Consider the following 23,677-nt stretch of genomic DNA (forward strand, 5'->3'; position numbering starts at 1 on the left):
AAAACCACACATTAGGAAGTAGAAATTTGAACAAATCGTATAAAAGGTATATAATATTTTGTTTAGTGGTTCGTGTGAAAAATCTTTAAAATTAAAAACGTCTTATATCTTGAAAATGCCCGCGTTGCCATCGTAAACGAAAGCTCTTTGAACAGACATAACGATCCAGGGGCACAAATACAGGGTGACAAAAAGTAAGAACATACAGATTCTCATGGAACGTGATTCGAGGACTCATCTCTAGCATCTGTCGCGAACTTCTTCGCCCACGCAAAATATTTTCACGCTCTCACTGTCACCACGCGAGAACTTTGTATTTTAAGCGGGCAATTAACTCGTGCTCTTACTTGACCCTCCACAAAATGGCCGCCACTCACTAACTAGTAGCGGAAGACACAGACTTCCAGTACAGAGTACGTTTTTATCTCTTGTGCTAAAAATAGTGAAAAATCACCATTAGAATATCATAAAGATTTATCGAGTGGCAGCATTTATTATTAAATTATTTTTCAATCACGTTTCATGACGAATATGGCATCTTATATGTCCCATACAGATGGCAGCTCTGCGATGAAGCTTGTCGTTGACTTTTCAATAATAATCGATTTACAGAATTAATCATTACTGATAAGCGAATGGCGAATTGGTTAAATTTGATGATATCTTTACAAACTCATAGCTAAGAGTGATGAGTCAGAGCGAGGTGTCTCGAGGGCGTCTGCTAGTCGCAGTCTAAATTTGGTTACCTTAGCCAAGGGATTGTATTACGCGCGTGGGATACTCTCTAATATTTTGGGTGCCCGGACAACTAGGCCATCTTGTATATCTATGTATATATAACAGCTTCTCCATATCTACTCTATCGTTTGAATAGCCCTTCGCCATTAGGTAGAATGCAAAACATTATTAATGAATATTCCGCGAAGCGTACAGTCTGACGGTATACAGAGAATTTTCATATTTCGAAAAATATATGAATTTTTGTAGAATCGTGATTCATCTGAATTACCTAACCATTCGCATGATATAATTTTACTTTTCAAGGTTGTGTAGACATAATAATAAATTGGCGAACACGTGTAGCGGAATTTCGAGTTGCTATTTTTTCAAATTCAAGGGCAGGTTCATAAAGTCAAATATAAATTGGATAGAAAAAATGAAAAAATAAAAGAAAACTGAAATCAAATTGAAAAATTCCTGAAAACGAGTAAATGAGGGCTGGTAAGCATTGACCGTGTAGAAGGTCCCGTTTCGTTTCATTTCGAAAGCCTTGGCCGAAAGTCACAGCCATTCTGTTACGATGAATGAATGAATCAGGTTGTTCTGTCTTGTGTTCTCAAAAATGATAATTCAATATCAAATGCATAAATGCAGCGCCGTTAAAGTCGTTCAAAAAATCTAACTCGGTACGACTATGCATATAGATACAAGTGAATGCAAATAATAGAACATAGGTGCGTTGCACCGCGATTACATGCAGTGCATTGTTTGCGATTGGCCCTTTTGGCGAGCGTTTCGCGTCCGCGTCTATTTTTACGCGCGAAAACAAACGTAGGGGAAATATCGGCAGGGACATCGTCAGGAGGAAAGGATGATTGAAACGGCAAGCGAGACAAAGGAAGGAAAGAAATTTAATACATGAATAAAGAACACGATGACGAAATAGTAACTGTGTAAACGAAGTTTTTCGGATGGTAATTCGAGGAGTTTACGCAAATGTGCTTGGATGCTATAAAAGGAAAATTTCGAAGCGTCCGAGGGAGAAGGGAGAAATTTTCAAAGTGGGAATTGTGGTATGGCTACGCAGGTCAACGATCCCTTCTATATATACATTTTAGTAACAGTGCTGGGATATGGATTCTCTTCCTCCTCCGCATGCATTTTCTTATTTTCCTTATTTTCTCCTAAAAGCGAACAGAGCAGTCGCCATGGTACGGAAACTAATAAACGCTTTACGAAAAGAAAAAGAAAATGACTAGAATATTTTTTCGAACGCACGTGTCAGTTTCCACGGTTCACTGAAACCATAATGTATATAGTATACGTTTTCTCGGAACTTCCAAGTGACTTCGCCACGAGGTATAGTATACATAGCATAGCTATGTTGGCTTTGGCATTTATTTTCCTTGAAAAATTTTTGTAAATAAATTTTATTCATTTTAATACAATTTTTTCTTAGCTGACTTCGTATGATAAAATTATATTCATCTTGCAACAATTGCTTGGTCGATGACTAATGCTTGAATATGTAAGTGCAGGTAATGTAAGGATCGGAAAGACCAGCCAAAAATATGTCATAATGTGTCATTTTTTTAGTTTGCTGTGCCTAAAAAGAATTGTTTACGCTGCGCATCTAAAGTGCCGTGAGCACTCGACGTCGTGACACTTCTGACGTTTTCGAGATTTTACAAAAAAAATTATCCAATTAAAATAATAGCGTAAATAATAGTTGAAATTGTATAGTCTTTAAGAAAATTAATAAATTTTTATTTTCGAAATAATAGGGAGTCATTCTTAATTGGATGTTTTTTTGGTTTTTTTTTTCAGATGGAGCATAAAATAGCGTACCGCCAGTTGCAATGACTGACAGAAATTTATATGAAATAACCTCGGATTCAAACTCGCCGCTCTTCCGAGATGACGTTGATGACATCCGCTTGCCAGAAACATTTCAAAATGCTGTGAGAGGCGAAAAAAAGGAAGATATTCGCGGCAAAAATAGTAGCGTCGGTCGAAGTAAAAAATATCCTGCAATGATTCGTTATATCGTGACTACTATTTTTAAAACGAAATGGCCATCTAAAATTCGTCTCTTGATATTCCTACTTGAATTATTTAAACATCATTAGAATGTTTACCCGCCTATTATTTTCCTAGTTCATCTCTTTTTTGTTGTTCAAAAAAGAATTTTTCCATTCTCGTGTAATTCTCAGGGTTATATTCCAGTCCCAAATTAGCCGCCCATACCACACGCCTGATTCGTGGATAATAAATCCACCGGCGAATAATTTGCTTATTTGATTAAATATCCTCAAGATCTCAGTTTATAATAAATATCGAAAAATTGCATAAATTCAAGAATACCATTGAAAAATTTACCAGTATACGAAATGCATATATATATATAGCTAAAAATAAAAGCTAATTAAAGCAATAGCAGTGCTTGACAATCAGTAATAAGAATCCATTATAAAATCTAATAAAAAATGTATTAAATATATATCAATACAAAAACTATATAATTCATAATCGCATTGCATGTTGCTAAGGGATTTCAAAGATGAGGCTCGAAAAGTAGGTGCTAGATAAGAACTAAGGCTAACGTAAGTCCTATAGGTATGTATCTATGTAATCATATAGAAGGGTGACGTTAAAAATAGAAATTTGAGCAAGAATTTATTAATAGTAGATGAGTGTGTGCCGGCAATGGCAGGTTCCCGTTCCTCGGTGGTAGAGTCTCGTTTGCAGCCGTCCCCGTCCCTGGAGATCTCAACGTCCCTTGCCACGACAAGACCAACCTCGTTGACCCTCTCCGCGACCCCCTAGCCATGGAGCACTAACGTTCCGATGCACGTGCCGTGTGCAAACTTTGGTATGACTAGCCCGGTCGCGCGGCTCCAACAGCCATTCGAATCCAGTATTAGTGCGGTGTAGAGTGCGGTGTCCCTAGCTCCACAAGACCTCTTTCACCTTCGATCGATATATACCTAGTGGTGAGTACCAGAGTGCATCGGTACCTTCGTCGTCTGCCAACACATCGGAGACAGTGAGATATACGAACGGGAGATACTACTTGATACTACTCTACTGTGGCTTCACCCTCGACTTCATATTCGAACCAAGTTCCGCGGATACCTATAAGCAACACGTATGACCATACGTTTGCCTCTTCCACTGGCTCGTGTTTGAGTGCTCCTCGGCGCTCTTGCTACGGACTTTCTATCGTCGTCCATTCGTTCGTTCATTTAATCCTTCGCTCATTCGTTCGTGCGGACTTCGTTCGTACTCGGGTGTCTTCGGGTGGGCGCTGTGAGAGCGGAATCGCGTGCGGCTTAAGCGAATACACCACCCTGCGCCTGGCCTAATACGGCGTCGCTAGGCCGGCTTGTACCGATATAGATTCGCCATGTTACCGTTTCACGGAAATAGAACCAAACTCGAGCGATTGTTTACCTTTGAGATAAATCTTAGATAACTAATCGGTATATCGATCAAGCATCCTTGGATTTAATGATTCGACTACGATTTTCTTTTTATCGGTTTACTTTCCTTTCGTCTTTATTTTCTTGAGTAGACAGGCGGTTATTTCGATTTTTTTTTACACGTCGCCGAGTACTGCTCGGACTCTTTTTATTCTCTGAATTTTTTCAAATCATCAGAGAATCAACGAGAGCACGGCGACTGATCTCTCTCAATTTTCAGTATAAGCAAAATGCCTTTCAAGCCCGTGGAACACCCAAAATGCCCGAAATGCGGCAAGTCTGTCTACGCCGCTGAGGAGCGTGTTGCTGGAGGCCTCAAGTGGCACAAGATGTGCTTCAAGTGCGGTAAGTCTGCTTTTCGTACTACCAAATCAAATACTATTATATTCCTCGCGAGACTTTGTAGTACCATATACATGTCAAGAACGATCCATGATTTGTACAAGACAAAAGATATTAGTAAAGAACCATACAAGGTCGTATATGATAGTTAATATAATTTTGAGAAGTCAACTAGAGTCAAACTAATTGAATGTGAAGAAAATATTTTTGAGAATTTCAACAACGCAATTCATCATGTTACCGGGTGGGGGGTGTCTTGGTACGACCTTGCTAAAATAAAAATAGAAAAGTTCGTGTGAGGGTGTTACTGCCAGGCCAGGACTAAAAGTCCAAGGTGGCTTCCAGGTCTCTGCAGCAAATTGCTCGACTCGACGAACTGCTCCGAGCACGAGGGTGAGCTCTTCTGCAAAGTCTGCCATGCGCGCAAGTTTGGCCCTAAGGGTTACGGATTCGGAGGTGGCGCTGGATGTCTGTCGATGGATCAGGGCGAGCACCTGAAGAGTACCGAGTGAGTGCGCGTGCCAGCTCGCCTGTCCGGGCTCTCATCCTACCCCCTATGTACATTACCCTTCGCCAGAAAGAAACGACAAAACAAGCAAAAAGAGCCAGCCAAAAAAAGAAGCCCTGATCTCCCACAACCCCCTCAAAAAAAAAAGGAAAGAAAGAAAGATTGGAAGAAAGATAGAAAGAAAGAAAACAAGAAAGAGAACGTATAACAAAAGAAAAATAAGCAAGTGAGCAAGAAAATCATAAACCAGATCGTGAATGAATTGCCTCAATAAAAGTACGAGATATTCGAAAGACAGATTATTAGCATTTAAAAACCAAATAACATCAAAAAATGGTTCTCAAAAAAATCTCGTACCATCTGCTAGTGATAACGACAGCATCGTCTTATAATGAAAAATTCGTTTTTCTTAAATTAAAAAAAAAATCAATCTCTACTTGACCATCTTTCATCCAAGAGTATCTCTTTCTTGCTCGCTCTTGCATTTTCTCTATGTCAATCTCTCTCTCACCAATACCCCTTCTTTATGTTACACAAACTTGGATTCTTGTTTTCTCCCCCCTCTTTCACCCTCTCTCTTTCTATCTCTTTACCTCAGTCTTTGTCTGTTTCACTGTTACTCATTTTGTCATATTCTCTTTTCGATATCCCTGAGAATTTTTTTTTGAGGAGGCCCGTCGCACGGTCATCAGAGGCTATTTACCCTTAGATCTTAGGACCATTTGTACCATCTGTATTAAGGCCACGTTGATTAATAAATAACACTCGATTGTGTGCAAAAATACCGGATAATAATTGTTGCGATGAACGCTCTACCACCATACCATACCATAATATTTTCTCTATACATATTATATACCAAGTTCACGACCGCCAACCATGTATCCAACTATATGAATCCTGCCTCGTTATTCCCATGCCTGTTCGATGCCCAAGTATTCTCGTTACTGAGTATGTGTCCCGCCAGCCCCGCCGAGTCAAGCCAATCTCAAACTGGAGGATAAATAGTAACCCGAATCACACCCACAAACACATTCACGTACACGGTGAGCACCGATCTTTCCGATCCGAGTGGCGATCGTCTTCCGCTTCCGGTCGATATATATATATATATATATATTCATATACGTGCGTATATATATATGTATTCTCCTGCACGGCCTTATTGATCTATACGAACCTTCTTTCTAACATCTTATGGCTAACCCAATGATGGCTGTTTACCCATTACCCACCACGCACTACCTTAACTTATGTCGATCCGGTGTCATCGAGACAGAATTCATATATATATATATGTGTATATATATATATATATATATATATTTTTACGTATAAACGTATATCATACATTTATGTATATCTATATGTATATACGTATATATATTATATATATATCTATATAAATTATCCTTCTGATCCGCTTCTTGGCTCTCCTATCAGGGGCTCGGCGGATGCCACGTGCGTGGCTGGGGACTCTAACAGTAAACTAACATTCTCTAATCTCTCTAATGTCTCTTTGTAATTACTTTCTCTCTTTGATCCTAGGTCACTCGTTACTTTATTCTTTAGTCACACTTATTCGTCCGATCGTATATTACCACTTAACTCTATACGAAGACAAATAGAGATTTTCTAGCGTGACAAGAATTCCAAGAGAGCGAATGTTCATGCATATTTTATTTTTGTTGGGTTTGCCATTTTATTTTGATTTTTGAAAAATACATCTGTTCGTAGACGAGCGTAAAATCGGACGAGCTGACTAGAGAAATAGCTGGTAAATAGCTTCGGTGAATTTTTCAAAATTTATCTTTCAGTTCGATCTTGTGACATTAGAAGGATTTATGTATTGGATAACTTTATCGTAGTAGGAGAAATAATAAAGAGAAACGAAAGTAATAAGTACTGTGACCAGTCCAAGATAACTCCATATGACATTATAATTAATCAACTACTCTCGTATGCCTAATCAAATAACTTTCTAAATCCGTCTGACTCTTTCTGTAGTTAGTTGTCGGGTGATTTCGTTTTGCTTCCTAGTGATATGCGTAGTGGCTCATTGAGTTAATGATTGTTGTTCAATGAATTGTTAGGATAATGGATTATTTTTGACAGGGGAAACAGAGGATCGAACGCCATGCTCGAATCAAGGGCCATTGCTAAGGCACCCGAAGGTGAAGGCTGCCCCAGATGCGGAGGATACGTCTATGCAGCTGAGCAAATGCTCGCGAGGGGACGTGTAAGTATCCTTGGAAAGAGGATTGCTTTCGGAGGATCTGGTGCCACGTCCTATATATAAGTTTCCACGAGCTGCGTCAATTGAGCCAGTTCTAATTTTCTAATAGTAAGTAGAACGGGGCTAATTTGATCGAGTGATGAAAGAACGTAAGGATATCACGAAAATAAGCGTCGAACATGTCGCACCCGCGTGGCGCAGTGCCAAGTATTAAACGAGCGCAGTTTCCTTGGTAGGATGACGATGGCACCCGGTCCAGGAAATGATCCGCGACGTACTTGAGAGATCGGAAAATTTTTGTTATACATAATTTTTAAAAAAAAAATGAAGGAAAAATAGCGAGAGATAAAAAGTCACCCTTGTTGGGGACTTTTTCTCATTAGGGCTACCATAGGCAATGCTTCAAGTGCAAAATGTGTCATCGGAGTCTTGACTCTACTCTGCATTGCGACGGTCCTGATCGAGACGTGTATTGTCGAGGTATCGTCGAGAGTAAATTCATGTACCCTCTGTTGGAATGTAATTTTTCATCCCTTGCTGTTACGGATATACCCCAATTCTTTTACATCCGACTTCATCGCGTGTTATTATTAGAATGCAGTGTCCAGTTAATGGCAACCAAAGTGACTCACTATATAAGGACAGTACAATTTTTATTGTTTCTTTGTGACTGAGATTTACGTATTTTTATTAATCTTTTATTCCCCTTCAATCTACCTTCGAACTTTCATCGAGTGACTAACACGTACCTCTGTGTTCATCTTAGCAATGGCACAAGGAATGCTTTAAGTGTGGTGCCTGCTCCAAGAGGTTAGACTCTGTCAACTGCTGCGAAGGTCCCGATAAGGATATCTACTGCAAAGGTAAGATGGCGCCTTCCGGAAAGGTAGCAATATAAGAAGAGCCACTCACTTTGTAGTACACTGTGGAACCATAATTAATGAATATCATTATACAGTGTGCTATGGCAAGAAGTTCGGACCTAAAGGTTACGGTTACGGCCAGGGTGGTGGCGCCCTTCAAAGTGACTGTTACGCGAACGGGTGGGTTCACCAGATAACCAGTTTATCAGTTTATCAGCTTCTCGGCTAAAGACGGAGCTTTCTTAGGATACGCTTTCATTAATATCTCTTCCTTCTTTTTCTTATATATACAAATATCCAAAGTACATAAACTAAAAAAATATAAAAAAAAAAAGAATTATCACAAGAAAAATTGACAAGAGCTTACTTAACGCTGATTCACGATGCTGCTTATCTTGTCTGCTTAACAGCTTGCTATCCGAAGAAATTCGGCCCCCGAGGTATTGGCCATGCAGGGCTTGTTTGGATCGGGCTACAGTGCGATATCGAGGATGAGGGGTACGCACACCCCTCGAATCTTTTTATTTGTCCTCAGCTAATGCTTTGCCGTTGACGTTATTCTCCCTTTTGTTTTTTTTATCCATTCAATTTTTATTCTATTATTCGCAATCGTAGCACTGCATCTGCAGTGACGGTAATGGCTACCACCTAGCTTGGAGCTTTTCTCATCCTTCAGTATAATAAGTCCCGTTTACTGTGTGGAAATAGAAAAGAAGAGCAATAAGTTTGTTACTAATTAATATGCTCCTTGGTGGCTAATTTTTTTCATAAGAATACCCAATATCATTTATACTGAGCGACGATGATCATTTATAGCGACGCTGCTCCTCGTACAACGGTGATCGACACTGCCATTATCAAGGCACCCCCTGGCAAAGGGTGTCCTCGTTGCGGTGGGGTAGTATTCGCCGCCGAGCAGGTATTAGCCAAGGGTAGGGAATGGCACCGAAAGTGTTACAAGTGCCGTGACTGTACCAAGACCCTGGATTCTATCATCGCCTGCGACGGTCCCGACAGAGACGTCTACTGCAAGACCTGCTACGGCAAGAAATGGGGACCTCACGGTTACGGTTTTGCCTGTGGATCAGGATTCCTGCAGACCGACGGCCTCACGTGAGTTACCTTACAGACAATTATTCATTTGTATTTCCATCCTAACGCGTATCGCACGACAACGTTAACTTGAATTTATCTGTATTAGGGAGGATGAAATCTCGGCTAACCGACCATATTACAACCCGGACACTACCTCCATCAAGGCACCAGCTGGTCAGGGCTGCCCTCGTTGTGGCGGCATGGTCTTCGCTGCTGAACAACAGTTAGCCAAGGGTACAATGTGGCATAAGAAATGCTTCAACTGTGCCGAATGTCATCGACCATTAGATTCCATGTTGGCTTGCGATGGACCCGATAAGGAAATCCACTGCCGTGCCTGTTATGGAAAACTCTTTGGACCCAAAGGATTCGGTTTTGGACACACACCCACTCTTGTTTCTACGAACGGTGACCACACTGCACCATCTTTGTGAGTGTCTGATCTAACGTCAGTTTCTCAAATCTCAAGTGTGCAATTAAATAATACAATTTTAATTGTAGTATGGACTCCAAGCCTCAACTTGGCCAGAAACGCAATGATGGACACGGATGCTCCCGCTGCGGTTATCCCGTATACGCGGCTGAGCAGATGATCTCGAAGAACCGTGTCTGGCACAAGAGATGCTTCAGCTGTGGCGAATGTCATCGTTCTCTCGACTCGACGAACCTGAACGACGGACCCGACGGCGATATTTACTGCCGCGGATGTTACGGACGCAACTTTGGACCTAAGGGAGTAGGTTTTGGCATGGGAGCAGGCACTCTTTCGATGGCCTAGGTAATAATCTAGGAACGGTGACATATGAAAGCAAGATCCAATATCATCCCTTAGATAGGACCCCATTCTTCCTTGCACGATATCCAATCCCGCTCCTGAGTCCTAAAAATTGTTTTCCATTCTGCAAACCTTTTCACCTAGATCCCTAATATTTTCTTTTGCGATTTTCTTTATTTTTAACAAAAAAAAAAAAAAAAAAAAAAAAAAAAAAAAAAAAAAAAAAAAAAAAAAAAAAAAAAAAAAAAAAAAAAGAAACGAGTACGAACGACCAGCTGGATACTGATGCCCGACCACATCGATACGTTGAACTTCGTTTTGATTTTCTTCTTTTTTTTATTACTATTGACCGCACTGCTACGAGATTCGAAGAGTCATACCATTCGTGTACTCATATATTTTAACGAGGGCGTATATACATATATTTATTGTGTATTGTCGACTAGTCCAAAGCGATTATTTTCAAATAAATATTTTTTTGAAAGCCCCTTGCTGACCAATCACGCTCTTCCCAGCCAACTAGTTTTACCTTAAAAATTTCACTCATGAATGAGGTGAGGTAGATTTATACACATGCTTATTATTAGGTAAAAATCATAGTGATAAGGACAGAGAAATTAATTGTAAGATAGTGATCAACGCAAGTCGAATAGGCGACTAGAAAAAGTACGAGTGTGGTGTAAAACACTAATTTTATATATTTATAGCAACAACTGTACAAGTTCCAGTCACACATAATGATATAATATTATTTAACCTTAACAATTATTACGGGAGCAATGGTAGGGTATTCTGAGTAGGCTGCTATCGTCGGACGATAAAATCAAATCTAGATTATATCGAGATGAGTTCTTTGAGAAGACCTGATATGGCTAAAGGTAAAAGTCAAAATGGGCTCATAAGATCTGAATGATCCAATGCCAGTGGTAGATCGTTCTTACTGGAATATTATTGAATATTTTGACATTATGTTAATTCTTTTCATAGACGTGCATTGGACGTTAATTCGTTTCATAGTCGTTAAAGGGACATCGATGGAACATTTCTTTTTGCTAGTTAGATTTCTCAGGACAGAGAATATTCCATAATTTTCCAAGCGTTCCAAATATTAATCTAGTTCATATGGCAGTTTCCGAGAGTTCTGGACAAAAACCATCAGTTACAACAAATTTTCCAAGGAATATAGTTCTGCGTAAAAAAAATTACTTCACGCCAAAGAACACAAGAAAGATTATAATCATGCTCACCGAGGATATGCAACCTACTCAAGGAATAACGAACTGCAGGGTATGAGGAGTCTATTTACATTACCGGACGAAGTCAGTTAATAGAGGTTGGCGGTTTTGAGTGGCAGTGGGTCGAGAAGATACGGCGGCAGCGCAGCGCTAAACGGCCTAGGGCTACAGGATCCCCATGAAGCAGCATTTCCACCACCACCGCCGCCATTACCGCGGGTATTTGGCGAGCCCGATTCGCCATCAGCATGTTTCACATTTACTAAACTCGCACCCGAAATAGGCTTTATCTCAGCCGAAGAAACAACGCCACCCGGTGGCGTCGCAGGGCTTCTCGGCGAACGGCCTTCTGCTTTGACGTTCCCAGATACTGGACTAGAGGCGCCACTGTCGCCTCCAACGCCTTGCGACGACGATTTCTGCTGGGCTAGACGTTCCTGCTTACGAAACTTTGCTCGTCTGTTCTGAAACCACACCTGAAACACCAGGTAATTGTTTGTAACGTACAAAGAGACTGGCGTTATAAACTATAAAATGGAAGCAATAAATCGTAAGACATCATTTTATTAGAACATACCATCAACTATGTCATTGGCGGTTTCGCATAGATAGTATATTCATGTGTGGAGTGAATAGCAGAGGGTGGCAGGCTGACTCGTAATTGGCCGTAGTCGGCAAATAAAATATTTAACGAATAAAACAAGCGAAGCGCCGGTGACCTGCATGTTAAAGTAGCAGGTTTATTTGCTCGGGTGTTCGTCTGACCGGGGGCTGGTTAAAGGGGGCTGGCGAAACGGGTGGAATAACGGGGTTCGTCGGTGGGGAGTTTGCGGGGGGCGAGAGAGAGCGAGCGGGACACCATGATGAACGTGATTGCCCTTTCCGGATGGCAAACACTGCTATTGGATTTTTATAGACTGTCCCGTCTCTCCGACGTTCATCTGCACACATTCCGCACCGCATCCAACATTCCTGAAAATATCTCTATAACCGTCATACGTGCACGTCAATCCGGACTGCATCAAACTTTAACAGTCATAGATTTACACGTAAAATCATGGTTATTCCTTGGCTGTTAAATGACAATAAAAAAAAATCATAAAACAGTATGAACATAGTTCCCATGTATTATAAAAATATTAAGGAATATAATATCACCTAAATAAATAAGTGATGTTTTAAAAATGTATTAATAATATTATGACCATGAACTACGCATGATACTATTACTCCGCTGATACATAGAGTATAAAGTATGCACAAGTAAAGGTTAATAATCTCGTACTTGGCTGATCACCAAACCTTAAACGGTAGGCGGAGCGATACATGTGCTAGTATTTGGCCACGGATATAAAAGTAAGGTTAGGGACGGCGAGTTTCGAGGGTGTTAATGTTAAATAAATACTTGGCTAAATAAAATGTAACAAGGCGCCATGACAGATGTAGCCCCCTTCGTAGATAAATATTTAATCGAGGCCTTTATACTCGTTGCCGCTTAGCCACGACACCATCACCCCATACAGAAACATCAGTATGACCCCCCCTAGTCCGAGACAAGGGTGGACCACACAGACAGACATATTCATCTATACAGTATATTGAAATATACCAAACTATACTGACATTAGTTAACGCCAGAATACCCGGGGGTTACTCTTCTCAAATTCGAACTTCAGTTTCTGCTCTAGGTACTACATATCCCTATGTCCATACCGTAACAAAGCAAACACCGCAACATCTGCCCTCGACTTTTCATCCCTTCGTTTCAGGGTGCGAGATTAATACGATAGAGAATCAGGAATTGCCAGAAGGTGAATCGAAGGTATTGGTATGCAGCCGGCGATCTCTGAACCTTCTACTTGGTTCCTTACTTTTGTCTCTAAAGAGATTTACAGGATTCACCCTTTTTCTCACGTTTCACCTTTGATTTCTTCAGATTTACTTTACTCTGATCATTGTGCCATTCGCATCGTCCAATTCTACGGTATCGTAATCACATTACCTGAAACATAAATGTACGTCTGTTGAGCCAAGAAGCACGAGACTCGTCACTTCGCTTGTCACTTAGGCCAATAGATCTCTCACGCAGGGTCTGCATCTGCAGAACACGCTACTCGTTCGGAAACAAAGACTGAAGCTGGCAGTGTAAGAGGGTGCTGGAGTTACAATCCAATCGGAAAGTGAAGAAGTACCGACATTTTTCTTGGATAATTAATCGTGAACGAGCGAAGGGAAACGAGCAATCTAATCAAGGAATGCGTGTGACTCGGTGAGCACGTGTGCAGTAGACGACGTATGGGGAGAGTCTGTATATGGAGGCAACTGAAGCCAAGTCTTAATTACAGGATTGTCGCAGGCACTGTCACTACTGGACAGTGTTTCCCGTATGAACTCTATCCAGCTGATTCGAACCCTCTTACAACACAGTTCCATCGCTATTATCTCATTTTCATTACTCTGACGGTTTCCAATCAACCGAAGTGTAAATGACGATTTAAAATCAATTTATAATCGACAGTATCGTTCGAACCAGCCTGGATTATTGTCGTAAACAAGATATGACAAAAACTAATGTATTAAATTACAAACATACTGATAGTACAGAAATGCGATTTTGAATCTTGACGATATATACAATTTTGAGTAATCCGTCTTGGAGATTGTCTGTCGTGCTGCTGATATCCTGCCTGTTACGGTAGTTATTGTTTGTGAATCTTTTCCTATTGGTTCCCGAATTTGCTCGATGTGACATGTAATTGTTTTGCCTTTGCAAATGGTCAGCCTGATTGTTTTTTGGTACATTGTATGAGTGGTTGCTATTATATTCCCTTCGACCATGTGATTGGGATCGATTATGGTGTATGTTATTGTTACGTCGGTAACTGTCATCTGTACATCTATTGAAAAATCTCTTCTGTCGATGGTAAACGTCGTTACATACTCCACGTGGATTTGAACCTATCTGACTTTTTTATTGAAGCATGCCTATTTTTCCTGTATTCCCATGCAGTTAGTACGCGATTAATGGCTTCTTTGAGATTCTTTGGATTTGCCCAGCCGACTTCACTTTCTACATCTGAGTTTCGTAAACCTATATTAAAACTTCCAAGTGCTTTTTGTTCTAAACATTTAATGGACGCTGATGCCATGACAGGCGGGTTATTAGAAGTAATAATTTTTTTCGCATTGATAACCGCGTCTGTGATTCTACTTTCAAATTGTAGTGGAGTTTCGTAACGTTCTTGCTTGACTGTAGCTAATTCTTGTCATTTAAATTCTGATAATTTTCGACAAAATAGTTTTTTCATTTCTCGTAAGAGTGCAGTGTTTCTCTATGGTCTCGAAATTTCATACTTCTTTGTCTGCATGCCCGAGTACCTTTAATCTGATCACTTTGACTAGTACGGGTGCTACCATGTCATTGGCGTGGTTGCATACTCTGATAAAGGAGTCTGCTGTAATATTTCTACCTATCAAGGTAGATATTATGCCATACAATTCTTTAGCCGAGAACGTTTGTCTGTCCATGTTCTCTGTGTTCCCCTCAGTAAGGCTCATGACGGGGTATGCGTGTGTATGAAATTTATAGTTGAAATTGCTCTTAGTTGATGCTCGAGTTATTATAACTTGCAGAACGACTGCCAGGATTTGGTTCATGAAGTTGGTACTTGTGTTGGTCTTCTTGCATGGCCAGGGTTACAACTTGCTGATTTTCCTTATGCCGCTCCGCTGCCGTCAGTATTTAGTATGGTCGGTAGTCAAACTATACACAGTGTGAACCCAGGCTCAGGAATCGAGTTTCGAAATATATTCAAAAGGATATCTTCCTCGAAGGAGATGGCGACGAACAATAATTGTAGGGCAGCCCCGATAGGTTTATTTGATGAACTAATTCACCACAGCAGGATTGCGGTTAAAAATTATTACCCGAATAAGCGTTGATGTTAAACGCGAAACTGAGCAGTAAAACTGAGCGTAAGGGGCATTCTGCTCCCTTGTATTTATAGTAAAAATCCGCAGACTAGCGGGATAAGGAAGTAGTGGTTGGATTCGTAATGTGTCAAAGGTTGTGCGTGCTGTTCTTTGGCGTTTGTTGGGACAAGGATGTCAAGGGCTGGAAGAGCCAGAGTCAGTTACGGGATGTGAATTTTTCATTAGCCCAGGTACAGGTCGTGATCGCCGAATCCTTGCTGTTGGTTTGGGCAATTGTCTTTCACAATGTGGCGTATGGCATCACACCATTTAGTGCAAAATATTGTGCTATATAAAGAAATTCGAAATTACATGGACAGTATTAGGTGACACCCATGTAAAAATTCTTTTTATAATTTCAGCCTACTTCGAGTGATTCTAGACTTGGTTTGACAGTTGTTCCGAGAAAAATTTGTCTCGTACATATATATATATGTTGTTGTGCGAGTGTGCTATTTGGATTTGTATAACTTTTAAGAATTAAAAGTACTAGACTTTTTCCCATGGAGCCCCATAAGCTCGAAGAGTGTTATCATTCAAGGATAGCCGAGGGAAACGAGCAGTAGCGTAGATGACGCTCAGCAGGACAGTTTTTAATCACTCTAAGTGGATCTACATAGTACTGGCAATTACTGTAGCACACTTGTGCATGGGCCCCATGGGTTTACCATGGTTCGGTGCTCTCCCAGAACTGCTACAACGTTCTCTCGCTCTTTTGGCACCTCTGACTTCTCACTCTCTGAAATGTTACAACCCTCTGAACTACCTTCGTACCTTCCCCGTTAGAGCTCTCACCCTCTTTCAATGTGACTTTAGTTATAGTTGAACCCTCTTGCTGGAGGGTGCCATCATAACTGGCACCCTTCCTTTGAAGGATTCGCCAACACTGGTGACACGAAAAAAAAGAGAAAAAAAAGAAAAAATTGCATCATTCGAATTTTTGAAGTTAAGCCTGAACATGTTACTTCACTCGCTAAACACTCTTCGTATTAGGCACCTACTCCTACTAGACACACTGTATTAAATATTCCTCATGAAATTCTCACAAGCCTTAACCCTGTAACCAGTTGTGTCTGTATATCAATGTATTAATATTGTACAGTGCCATGCAGACTTCGCATGTACATTATTAATGTAGAAAATTGAGGAATCCTCCCTGGAACTGGGATGAAATCAATCGGTCTCCCATGTAGAGCAAGACCCAAGGGATTTTAGTCCACGCTCTTGCCTCGGTACGGATGTTACACGCCGCAGGAGCCTCACGGAACGTATCGCGTTTATTATGTGCGATGCTGCCGCGTGGCGGCAGGCGGCACACTTGCCAGTCCTGACTCACCAGTCATTCCCTATGAATTACAATTCCATTAATCTGCCTTGTGTTGTGCATAATGTTCACCGTGATATATACCCATGTTTCGTATCTATCCCTATATGCCGAGAAAGGGCCTGGAACGACCCTCGACACGATTGATTTACAGGGTTCTCAAGTGGCCAGCCAGTGTCATTGCATTGTGCTTAGAACTGTAACGCATACTTCATCGAACAGTGCGAAAGGGCACTAGAACGATTGTAGTATGAAGTAAAAATTTTTTGAAAATTCATAAAAATTTTTGTATTTTGAAAAAAAGGATTTTAAGACTGTGCTCGCCATTTCTTGGGATTTAGATGGCAGAGATTAGTATGGTGCAATAAGGTAAAAGTAACGTAAGCAAAATCGTACTGGTGGTTGAGATGAGATGAGAATGGCAGAGAAAAGAGAAGAGAAGAAGAGAGAGAGAGAGTGAATGAGTGAGAAAGTCCTGGGGACTGTGACGGGTGGGAGTGGCGGAAGAGTGACAGAGAGAGAGGGAGAGGAAGAGGAGGGGAGAGAACGAAGAGCAATGATGGCGGCTGTGAGGGCGCTAGGCCAACAGCAGCGAGCAGCACCTATGGAGGAAACACAGTGTGGCGCTTGCGAGAGGAGAGAGGAGAGCGAGAGAGCGAGAGAGGAGGAAAAATTTATCGAGCAGACGCCATGACAGAGAGAACGAAGCAGAACGACGAATGGCGTGGCGTGTGCCATGGCCAAACGGCCAATCGGCGTCCGAGACGAATTAAAGGGACGCACGGGCAAAGGGCTGCTGCGGCAGAATGATTGAGGGAATCGTACGAGAAACAAGGAGGAGGGAGGAAGAAGAAATAAAAAAGAGTACACGTAACGTGACAACCAGGACAAAGAAATTCGATAAGAATTTTTTCAAATTTTTTTCAACTTTTCTTTATCTTGTCCTACGATAATTTTTTTTCAAATTAAATAACAAAGATTTGATATTTAAAGAAATTGTAAATATCGATAAATTGGAGAAATATCTTTGACAATGATATTTCAGGTTTACTTCTATATTCAGATGTTGCATTCAACTACGCCATTAGCCAAGTGGACGCAAGAGCCCTTCAAGGTGATTTTGCCTTGGAAATGAATGGTGGTCGCCGTGCGACCGCAAACTACTAGAAAATTGATTGTTACGCTCTCCTTAATTATCCTGCGGCCAAGGATACACCCGTACACCGTCCATTTTCATGTTTCTGCGGGCTGTGGGTATTCCAGGCCCGGGGGCACCCCTTTCGCTCAGCCGGACCAAATGCAGTTGGACTACTTGGATTTTCCTGAATCTGATTTATCCGCTTTGAGTAAGAGTCTATGTGCCGTTCCCACTTTGTACCTAAATTTATACCTAATTTCAATTCCACATTGATTTTGGGCGAAATTGTTTCTGGCTACTTGAACAAATAAATATTAAAGAAAGGCTATGCAGAAACTCCAATACTACCCATAGTAATTGGAGTGGCAATTATATATATATTTATATATATATATATACATTGATTCGATATTTATGCGATTTCCTTTCATAATAATATATAATTGAATAGAAACTAAATTATTCCGTTGCATCGATAAAGCTTTTCAGTTTCTCTAAGAGCAAAAGCGGACTATGTGATTATGACAATATTAAGTAAAAACCCTTTAATATAGTTAAGAACTCTTAAAAAATATAATTATACAGTAGACATTTTTTTCGTAAAATCTAACAAAATCCCCACTGGACCTATATAGGTATACCCAGGAGCCCAACGAGTCCTCGATTTTCAAAATGAAATTTCTACTAGTATAATGAAACACATCAAATAAAAGTGCTAAAACTGGTACCTTTAGGTCAGTCAATTGTCACTAGCATATTCGACAGATCAGTACTGAGAGCACCTTGTACTATTGAGATTATTCCAAATATAATTCTCTGCAATAATGGCATTCAGGATTGCCTTAGAATTTTCTCGTAATGTCACGATGTTAAGACGTCCGATCATCCGGTTATTCTCCGTTCTATTCTCGCGATTGATTAAAAATTCATGAAGTCTTCACGAAATCGAGTAAGACAGATCATTTCCCATTTCTGTCTGTCCATCATATCCGACTATTCAACTTTTTGGTATATAAAAAGAAATTACAATTTTTGCCCATCCTCAAATAGTGCATACCATTTTTTTGGAACGTTTTCTTAACCTTCAACCGACAGACTCACTAGCGTATCTCTAAGGTGAATAAAACTGATGTTCTTTATAGGTAAACGTGGATACCGTAGAATATAGTGATCTGGCAAAGAGCATGGAGAGGAAGAAGAGTTCACGATAATCCGTCAAGAACGTTGGGCAATATAATCCATCAGGTCTTGACTGGCGGCAGGTGCCCTGCGAGAACGAACGCGGCGGACTCCTAATTTCATTAGAGCTTCCCTTCTGCGAGGGTGGTACCAGAAGAACGGGACAGAAGGGGAAACCGTGGAGGAATGGACGTACAATCTTTCATTCTATGCCGAAGTCATAAAGAATTCTTGAAAAGAGAATCTGGGTGCTATGAGGATCTTTGAAAATAATATTGAACCGAAGGTTCGATGTAATACCATTATCCTGTATGTATTTATATATAATATTTTATCGTTATCCCTCACCTGTACTCTGGCTTCCGTAAGGTCGATTTTCATGGCGATTTCTTCACGCGTGTAAATGTCTGGATAATGGGTTTCTTGAAATGCTCGTTCCAGTTCCTTCAATTGTGCTGACGTGAAGGTTGTTCGTATCCGACGCTGTTTTCTCTTCTCCGCAAGACCATCGTGACCGGAATATGCTTTGTATCCTAATCCACCTTTAAATTTAAATGATTGTCATCAACACTTGGATAATTCAATTTTAAGGATAGTTGGACTATGGCGGTGACCAAAATTGTTCAAATTAGCTCAGATTGGTAATTAATTTCGTCATCTTTCCTTAATGTCACAATTTTATCGAGAAAATTATTATTAACTTAGTACGCACTCTAGAAAATAGAAAACAAAGCTCAAATATTCAGTTCAATCAATTTTATAAGCATGTTAAGTAAAGTCTCCAAAAAATGGCTCATTCGTTACGTTTTGTACACATTTCGTGAATACTATTGATTATATCACATTGGGCTTTTGTGGAGATTCTAATCTGTATTGCAGGCATGTTATTGGTTAATGATTATTACAAACCATGAAAACGAAATTTTTCACACTTCACTTAATATGCTCGTATAATTGGTTGAATTTGATATTTGAGGTAAAATTTGTTATATTTTCTACAAAGGTTAATAAGTTAATACTAATTTGCTTAATTAATATAAACTAAAGGAAAGGCGACAAAATGAATTACAAATCCGAGTTAAATTTGCACGATGTCGGCGAGCGTCGATGTTTTACTTCCCTTATATATATATATATATATATATTTATATTTCATATAAAATTAACAATCCTCTTATTTGGATTTCAAAGTTTCTTAATAAACACACACTGAAAAAGGGAACTGAACAAACTTCTAAATACGTACGAAAATTGAATTAATAACGCATAACTAATTTCTAGATATTCCATATATAAAACAATTGCTACATCTTTACTGGATAGGATTATGAACAAGATTAACGTACGATCTGCAAGATTTTCAAAGAAAGCATCAAATTCGTTGGTGACGTATAGTAAAAATGTAGATGTAAGGATTTCTTAAAGTCCTAGTAATTCTTTGTTTTTTGTAACTAGCACGGGACTTTCAAGGATTGAATGGCTGTCAGTATCTGATTTCTTGCCAATATCCAAACACGACAAGAAGAATAAAGCTGTTTTCGAATGTCGTGCAAGTTGCAGTAATACTCGAACGTGGAGTAGCTGAAATTGGTTCTAGGATAAAGATAGTAAATGCTGGATAGTGAAGTTACGTGCAGTAGATACCAACGCCGACGAAGAGGTTAGAAGAGAAAGAGGAGGTTTGGCCATAGCAGTGAGGAACGTAACCATAGCAATGACTACGAGAAGGCAGAGTGTATGAGAGGGAGGTTATGTATGCCAGAGAAAGGAAGTGAGGAAGGAGAAGGGTAGTGTGAGGGCGAGTGTGAGAGAGAAGAGACATCCATTGATTTTCAGTGCCATCTTGTCGTCGCTTCTCCTCCAAGCTGCCTACCGACCAGGACGGCTTTCCCGTACTATCCTGACTTCTTTTATTCTTCTGCTTGACTTCCTCACGTCGATGGTCAAACTACCTCTCCCTAACCTCACTTTCTTCTACTCTCCTTAAGCTCTCTCAGTTTCTCCCATTCTGGTCGAATTTCTTAGAACGAGCTTTCTACTTCTCGAGACGCGAATTAATCCATGAGGAATTTTACATAACGAGAATTGTAGCTCGAATACTTGCGAAACTCTCCTAAACAGCTTCATTATTAAAGGATGCTGGAATGAATTTAACACGAAGGAGGTAACGAGAACGATAAGTATGATTAGGAAGAGGATTCTTCCTGCGGGCCTGTTTTACCGACTGAACAGTGTAAATTGATACTTATAGAATTTATATAGCGTGAAAAGAAGAAGTTTAATAATTAGCACATCCCTGGTACAGGGAGATAATATATTTGTAATTAGAAGTAAAAGAAGAAATGGGAGATGCTGAGGAAGTAAATGATCGGTACTGATAATGAAAATATTTCAAAGTAAATTATTGAGCGAGCATGCTAATAATAAGTCTAGCATTAATAATTGAATTGATAATTTCATTGAATACCTGATATAGTTCATAGTGTTCACTCACCCTGTAAATTAATAGCCGACGGAAAGATCGAAGCCGCGTGCCGATGGACATCTTGCGACCTAGCAGCCATAACGGAGCATGGTGTAGAATGGGCACCATGATGTGCATGTGCATGGGGATGGGTGGCATGATGGGAACCAAGAGGAGCACCACTTCCCGTACCAGGTGTACCTGAATTACCTGGATAACCAGCAGCTCTCGCCGCAGTGTATCTGTACGCGGCTTGACTCATTTGGGAGCAAGAGCTTAAATCGCCATAACCACATTGCATCTCCGATGCAGCCAAAGCGCAACTGGATGCTTCAAAACCAGCTGCAGCCGCAGCCGCAGCTTGGTTTAGATACGAATAGTCCATTGCGAATATGATAGTTCCTTGCCAGTTGCCGACGGGACCCCGTCCCTCAGGATCGGTTGCCTATACCCTTTTACAAAATTGTAACAACTTCCAACACTGGATATCCTGGTACCGATTGGAATGGACCTCCAAGAATATATAAGGTCAAACTTCGATGTCGTCGGTCGTCAAATTTGAATGGACTTTCAGATGCACGATGGCCTTTACAAGTTATTGATCACTGCACCAATTGATCCGCCACTGATTTCTTTTTTTTAACGACACTCCGCGTAACAACTGATCCCTATTACATAGATTCTCTTATAAAAATCACGTCGTCCAGAATACTCAAATTCAGGATCCAAAAAAGCTGAGTTTTTTTTATCGAAGCACTTGGAATGTTTCGACCACGTTTTTGTAAGAGTTCACGAGGTCCTCCTGACGGGTCGGCCTGGCTGAGGCGAGGTTCGCGCCACCGGCGGCCTCGGCCCGCACGGCCAGAAGAAAACCGTCGGCTGCTCTCTCGACGGGCACCTTCCACGAGTAAAGGGTGTCTCTCCACCTATGTCTTACTCTCTCTTGATCGTGCGCGATCTTACTCTCCCTCTCTCTGCCTATTTGAACCTATCCTCTCCTTGGCTGTCTCGCTCTCTCCCTAGACAGGTGGCTGGCCCTCTCTCGTTCTCTCACGCTCTCCGTCCCTATTGCTCTCTTGTTCTCTCTCCGGGCACAACGAGGTTATGAAGTAATCGGATCAGCGATATCAAATTATTGCGATTATCCGTGATAGCCAAGTTTTTCGTCCCGCTAAGAGCGCCCGAGACAACCGACTGGTGGGTTTCCTCAAAATCAAATGATAAGCTTAATTCAATAACGGTGGAGGGTGTACTAGGGGCGGTACTAACCCCACGCTGACTTCGTACTACCCTTAGTCGAGATGGGAGACTCCTATTGGTTCAGTAGGAACCATCCTTGAAGCATGCGTAACCATTGGAACGCCCAACAACCCCCTAGTGTGGTCTGCCTTCGTTAGTCCTCATTCTATGTTGTTCTTGTATAGGTATCTACCTACACTCCACCTACAGTCGGCTATTCTCTTCTTGGAGCCATCCCCTTCTGACTTCATCCTGGTAGGTACGCTTCGATAAAACCATCCCTCTCGTACGATGATGCCTAATGCCCCGAACGCGCGACCCTTGATTTTACGAGCAATTCTAGTAAGTGACCTCTTCGCTCTTGACTGACGTATCTTTCTCTCGTCGTCTTCGTCCATTTTTCTTTCTCAAACGTTTCAGTTTACCTAATTCTCAACCATGTACAATTGACTCTACCTTATCTCGTACCTTCCATCCAGACTTCAGGAAACCATATTTTTTAGACCCTAGAATTAGAATATTTGTCATAAAAAAATCTTTGGGTAATAACACTTACTTTTTTAAAATTATATATTCAATCCATGTATTCTCGTATGTACGTTGCATAGTATATTATGGCATTAATAATAAACGTATCGATTGTATTTGTTATCACATGCCTTATGCGACTGCACATGGCGCACTGATTAGTTTCTAATGTCCCAATAGTAATTTGATACAATTAACCATGGTAATACGATAGCCGAGGGCAGTGTCCTTTTGAAAATAGATTAATCTTCTTTCCACAGGGTATTACGGGAACGCCAACAATTTCTAAAATCATAATATAGAAGTAAGTTATCGAAATAAGCTGCTCGTCTGTTATTTCTGTTACTTACATGATTTTCTGAGGTCTCCTTTTCAAATCCTCTGATATTTAAATATTCGATTAAGAAACATCTTTCAATATAGTATCTGCATAATTCGTTGTAAACGAATTATTTGACGTCTACTGTCATTATACGCGTGGAAATAAACTTGCAACAGTCATTCTTAAACATTAACATTATATATGACTGACAGGTAGCCTTAATCCTGTTAACTCGACATTATTATATTTCTTAGT

At 40.5% G+C, this 23,677-nt stretch overlaps 2 protein-coding genes across 7 annotated transcripts; one reads left to right on the plus strand and one right to left on the minus strand.

The window, feature by feature from the left end:
- The first annotated feature begins 3,556 nt into the window (after nucleotides 1–3,556).
- On the plus strand, nucleotides 3,557–10,204 carry LOC107269706 (muscle LIM protein Mlp84B). Of its 5 annotated transcripts, none has more exons than XM_025086971.1 (9): nucleotides 3,557–3,713; nucleotides 4,423–4,547; nucleotides 4,890–5,052; nucleotides 7,168–7,291; nucleotides 7,672–7,768; nucleotides 8,562–8,649; nucleotides 8,968–9,264; nucleotides 9,353–9,676; nucleotides 9,748–10,204. In XM_025086971.1, the coding sequence occupies exons 2-9, from the start codon at nucleotides 4,433–4,435 to the stop codon at nucleotides 10,022–10,024; spliced, it is 1,485 nt and encodes a 494-aa protein (XP_024942739.1). In that variant the 5' UTR covers nucleotides 3,557–3,713; nucleotides 4,423–4,432; the 3' UTR covers nucleotides 10,025–10,204. The 5 variants fall into 5 exon arrangements, with proteins under 5 accessions (XP_024942739.1, XP_024942740.1, XP_024942742.1 ...); XM_025086972.1 differs by lacking the exons at nucleotides 7,672–7,768; nucleotides 8,562–8,649 and adding exons at nucleotides 8,055–8,151; nucleotides 8,247–8,331; XM_025086974.1 differs by lacking the exons at nucleotides 8,562–8,649; nucleotides 9,353–9,676; nucleotides 9,748–10,204 and having other exon boundaries at nucleotides 8,968–9,128.
- A 54-nt stretch (nucleotides 10,205–10,258) lies between these two features.
- Nucleotides 10,259–23,540, minus strand: LOC107269712 (paired mesoderm homeobox protein 2A-like). 2 transcript variants are annotated; one of them, XM_025086979.1, is made up of 4 exons: nucleotides 23,451–23,540; nucleotides 21,364–23,385; nucleotides 19,218–19,411; nucleotides 10,259–11,732 (listed from the first exon to the last, which is right to left on the minus strand). In XM_025086979.1, the coding sequence occupies exons 2-4, from the start codon at nucleotides 21,716–21,718 to the stop codon at nucleotides 11,346–11,348; spliced, it is 936 nt and encodes a 311-aa protein (XP_024942747.1). In that variant the 5' UTR covers nucleotides 21,719–23,385; nucleotides 23,451–23,540; the 3' UTR covers nucleotides 10,259–11,345. The 2 variants fall into 2 exon arrangements, with proteins under 2 accessions (XP_024942747.1, XP_015599349.1); XM_015743863.2 differs by lacking the exon at nucleotides 23,451–23,540 and having other exon boundaries at nucleotides 21,364–23,078; nucleotides 23,129–23,156.
- Nucleotides 23,541–23,677: the final 137 nt, after the last annotated feature.

The sequence above is a fragment of the Cephus cinctus genome, unplaced genomic scaffold (assembly GCF_000341935.2).
Source record: "Cephus cinctus unplaced genomic scaffold, Ccin1 Ccin1_scaffold0689, whole genome shotgun sequence".
NCBI lineage: Eukaryota > Metazoa > Arthropoda > Insecta > Hymenoptera > Cephidae > Cephus > Cephus cinctus.

Bases quoted from the DNA above. Each gene is read 5' to 3' on its own strand.
- LOC107269706 (XM_025086971.1), top strand. From the start codon at position 4,433: ATGCCTTTCAAGCCCGTGGAACACCCAAAATGCCCGAAATGCGGCAAG. The intron at 8,650-8,967 runs GTACGCACACCC...GATCATTTATAG, and splicing joins TGCGATATCGAGGATGAGGG to CGACGCTGCTCCTCGTACAA. The intron at 9,677-9,747 runs GTGAGTGTCTGA...TTTTAATTGTAG, and splicing joins GACCACACTGCACCATCTTT to TATGGACTCCAAGCCTCAAC.
- LOC107269712 (XM_025086979.1), bottom strand. From the start codon at position 21,718: ATGGACTATTCGTATCTAAACCAAGCTGCGGCTGCGGCTGCAGCTGGT. The intron at 19,412-21,363 runs GTGAGTGAACAC...TTAAATTTAAAG, and splicing joins GTCGGCTATTAATTTACAGG to GTGGATTAGGATACAAAGCA. The intron at 11,733-19,217 runs GTGAGGGATAAC...CTGGTGTTTCAG, and splicing joins TTACGGAAGCCAGAGTACAG to GTGTGGTTTCAGAACAGACG.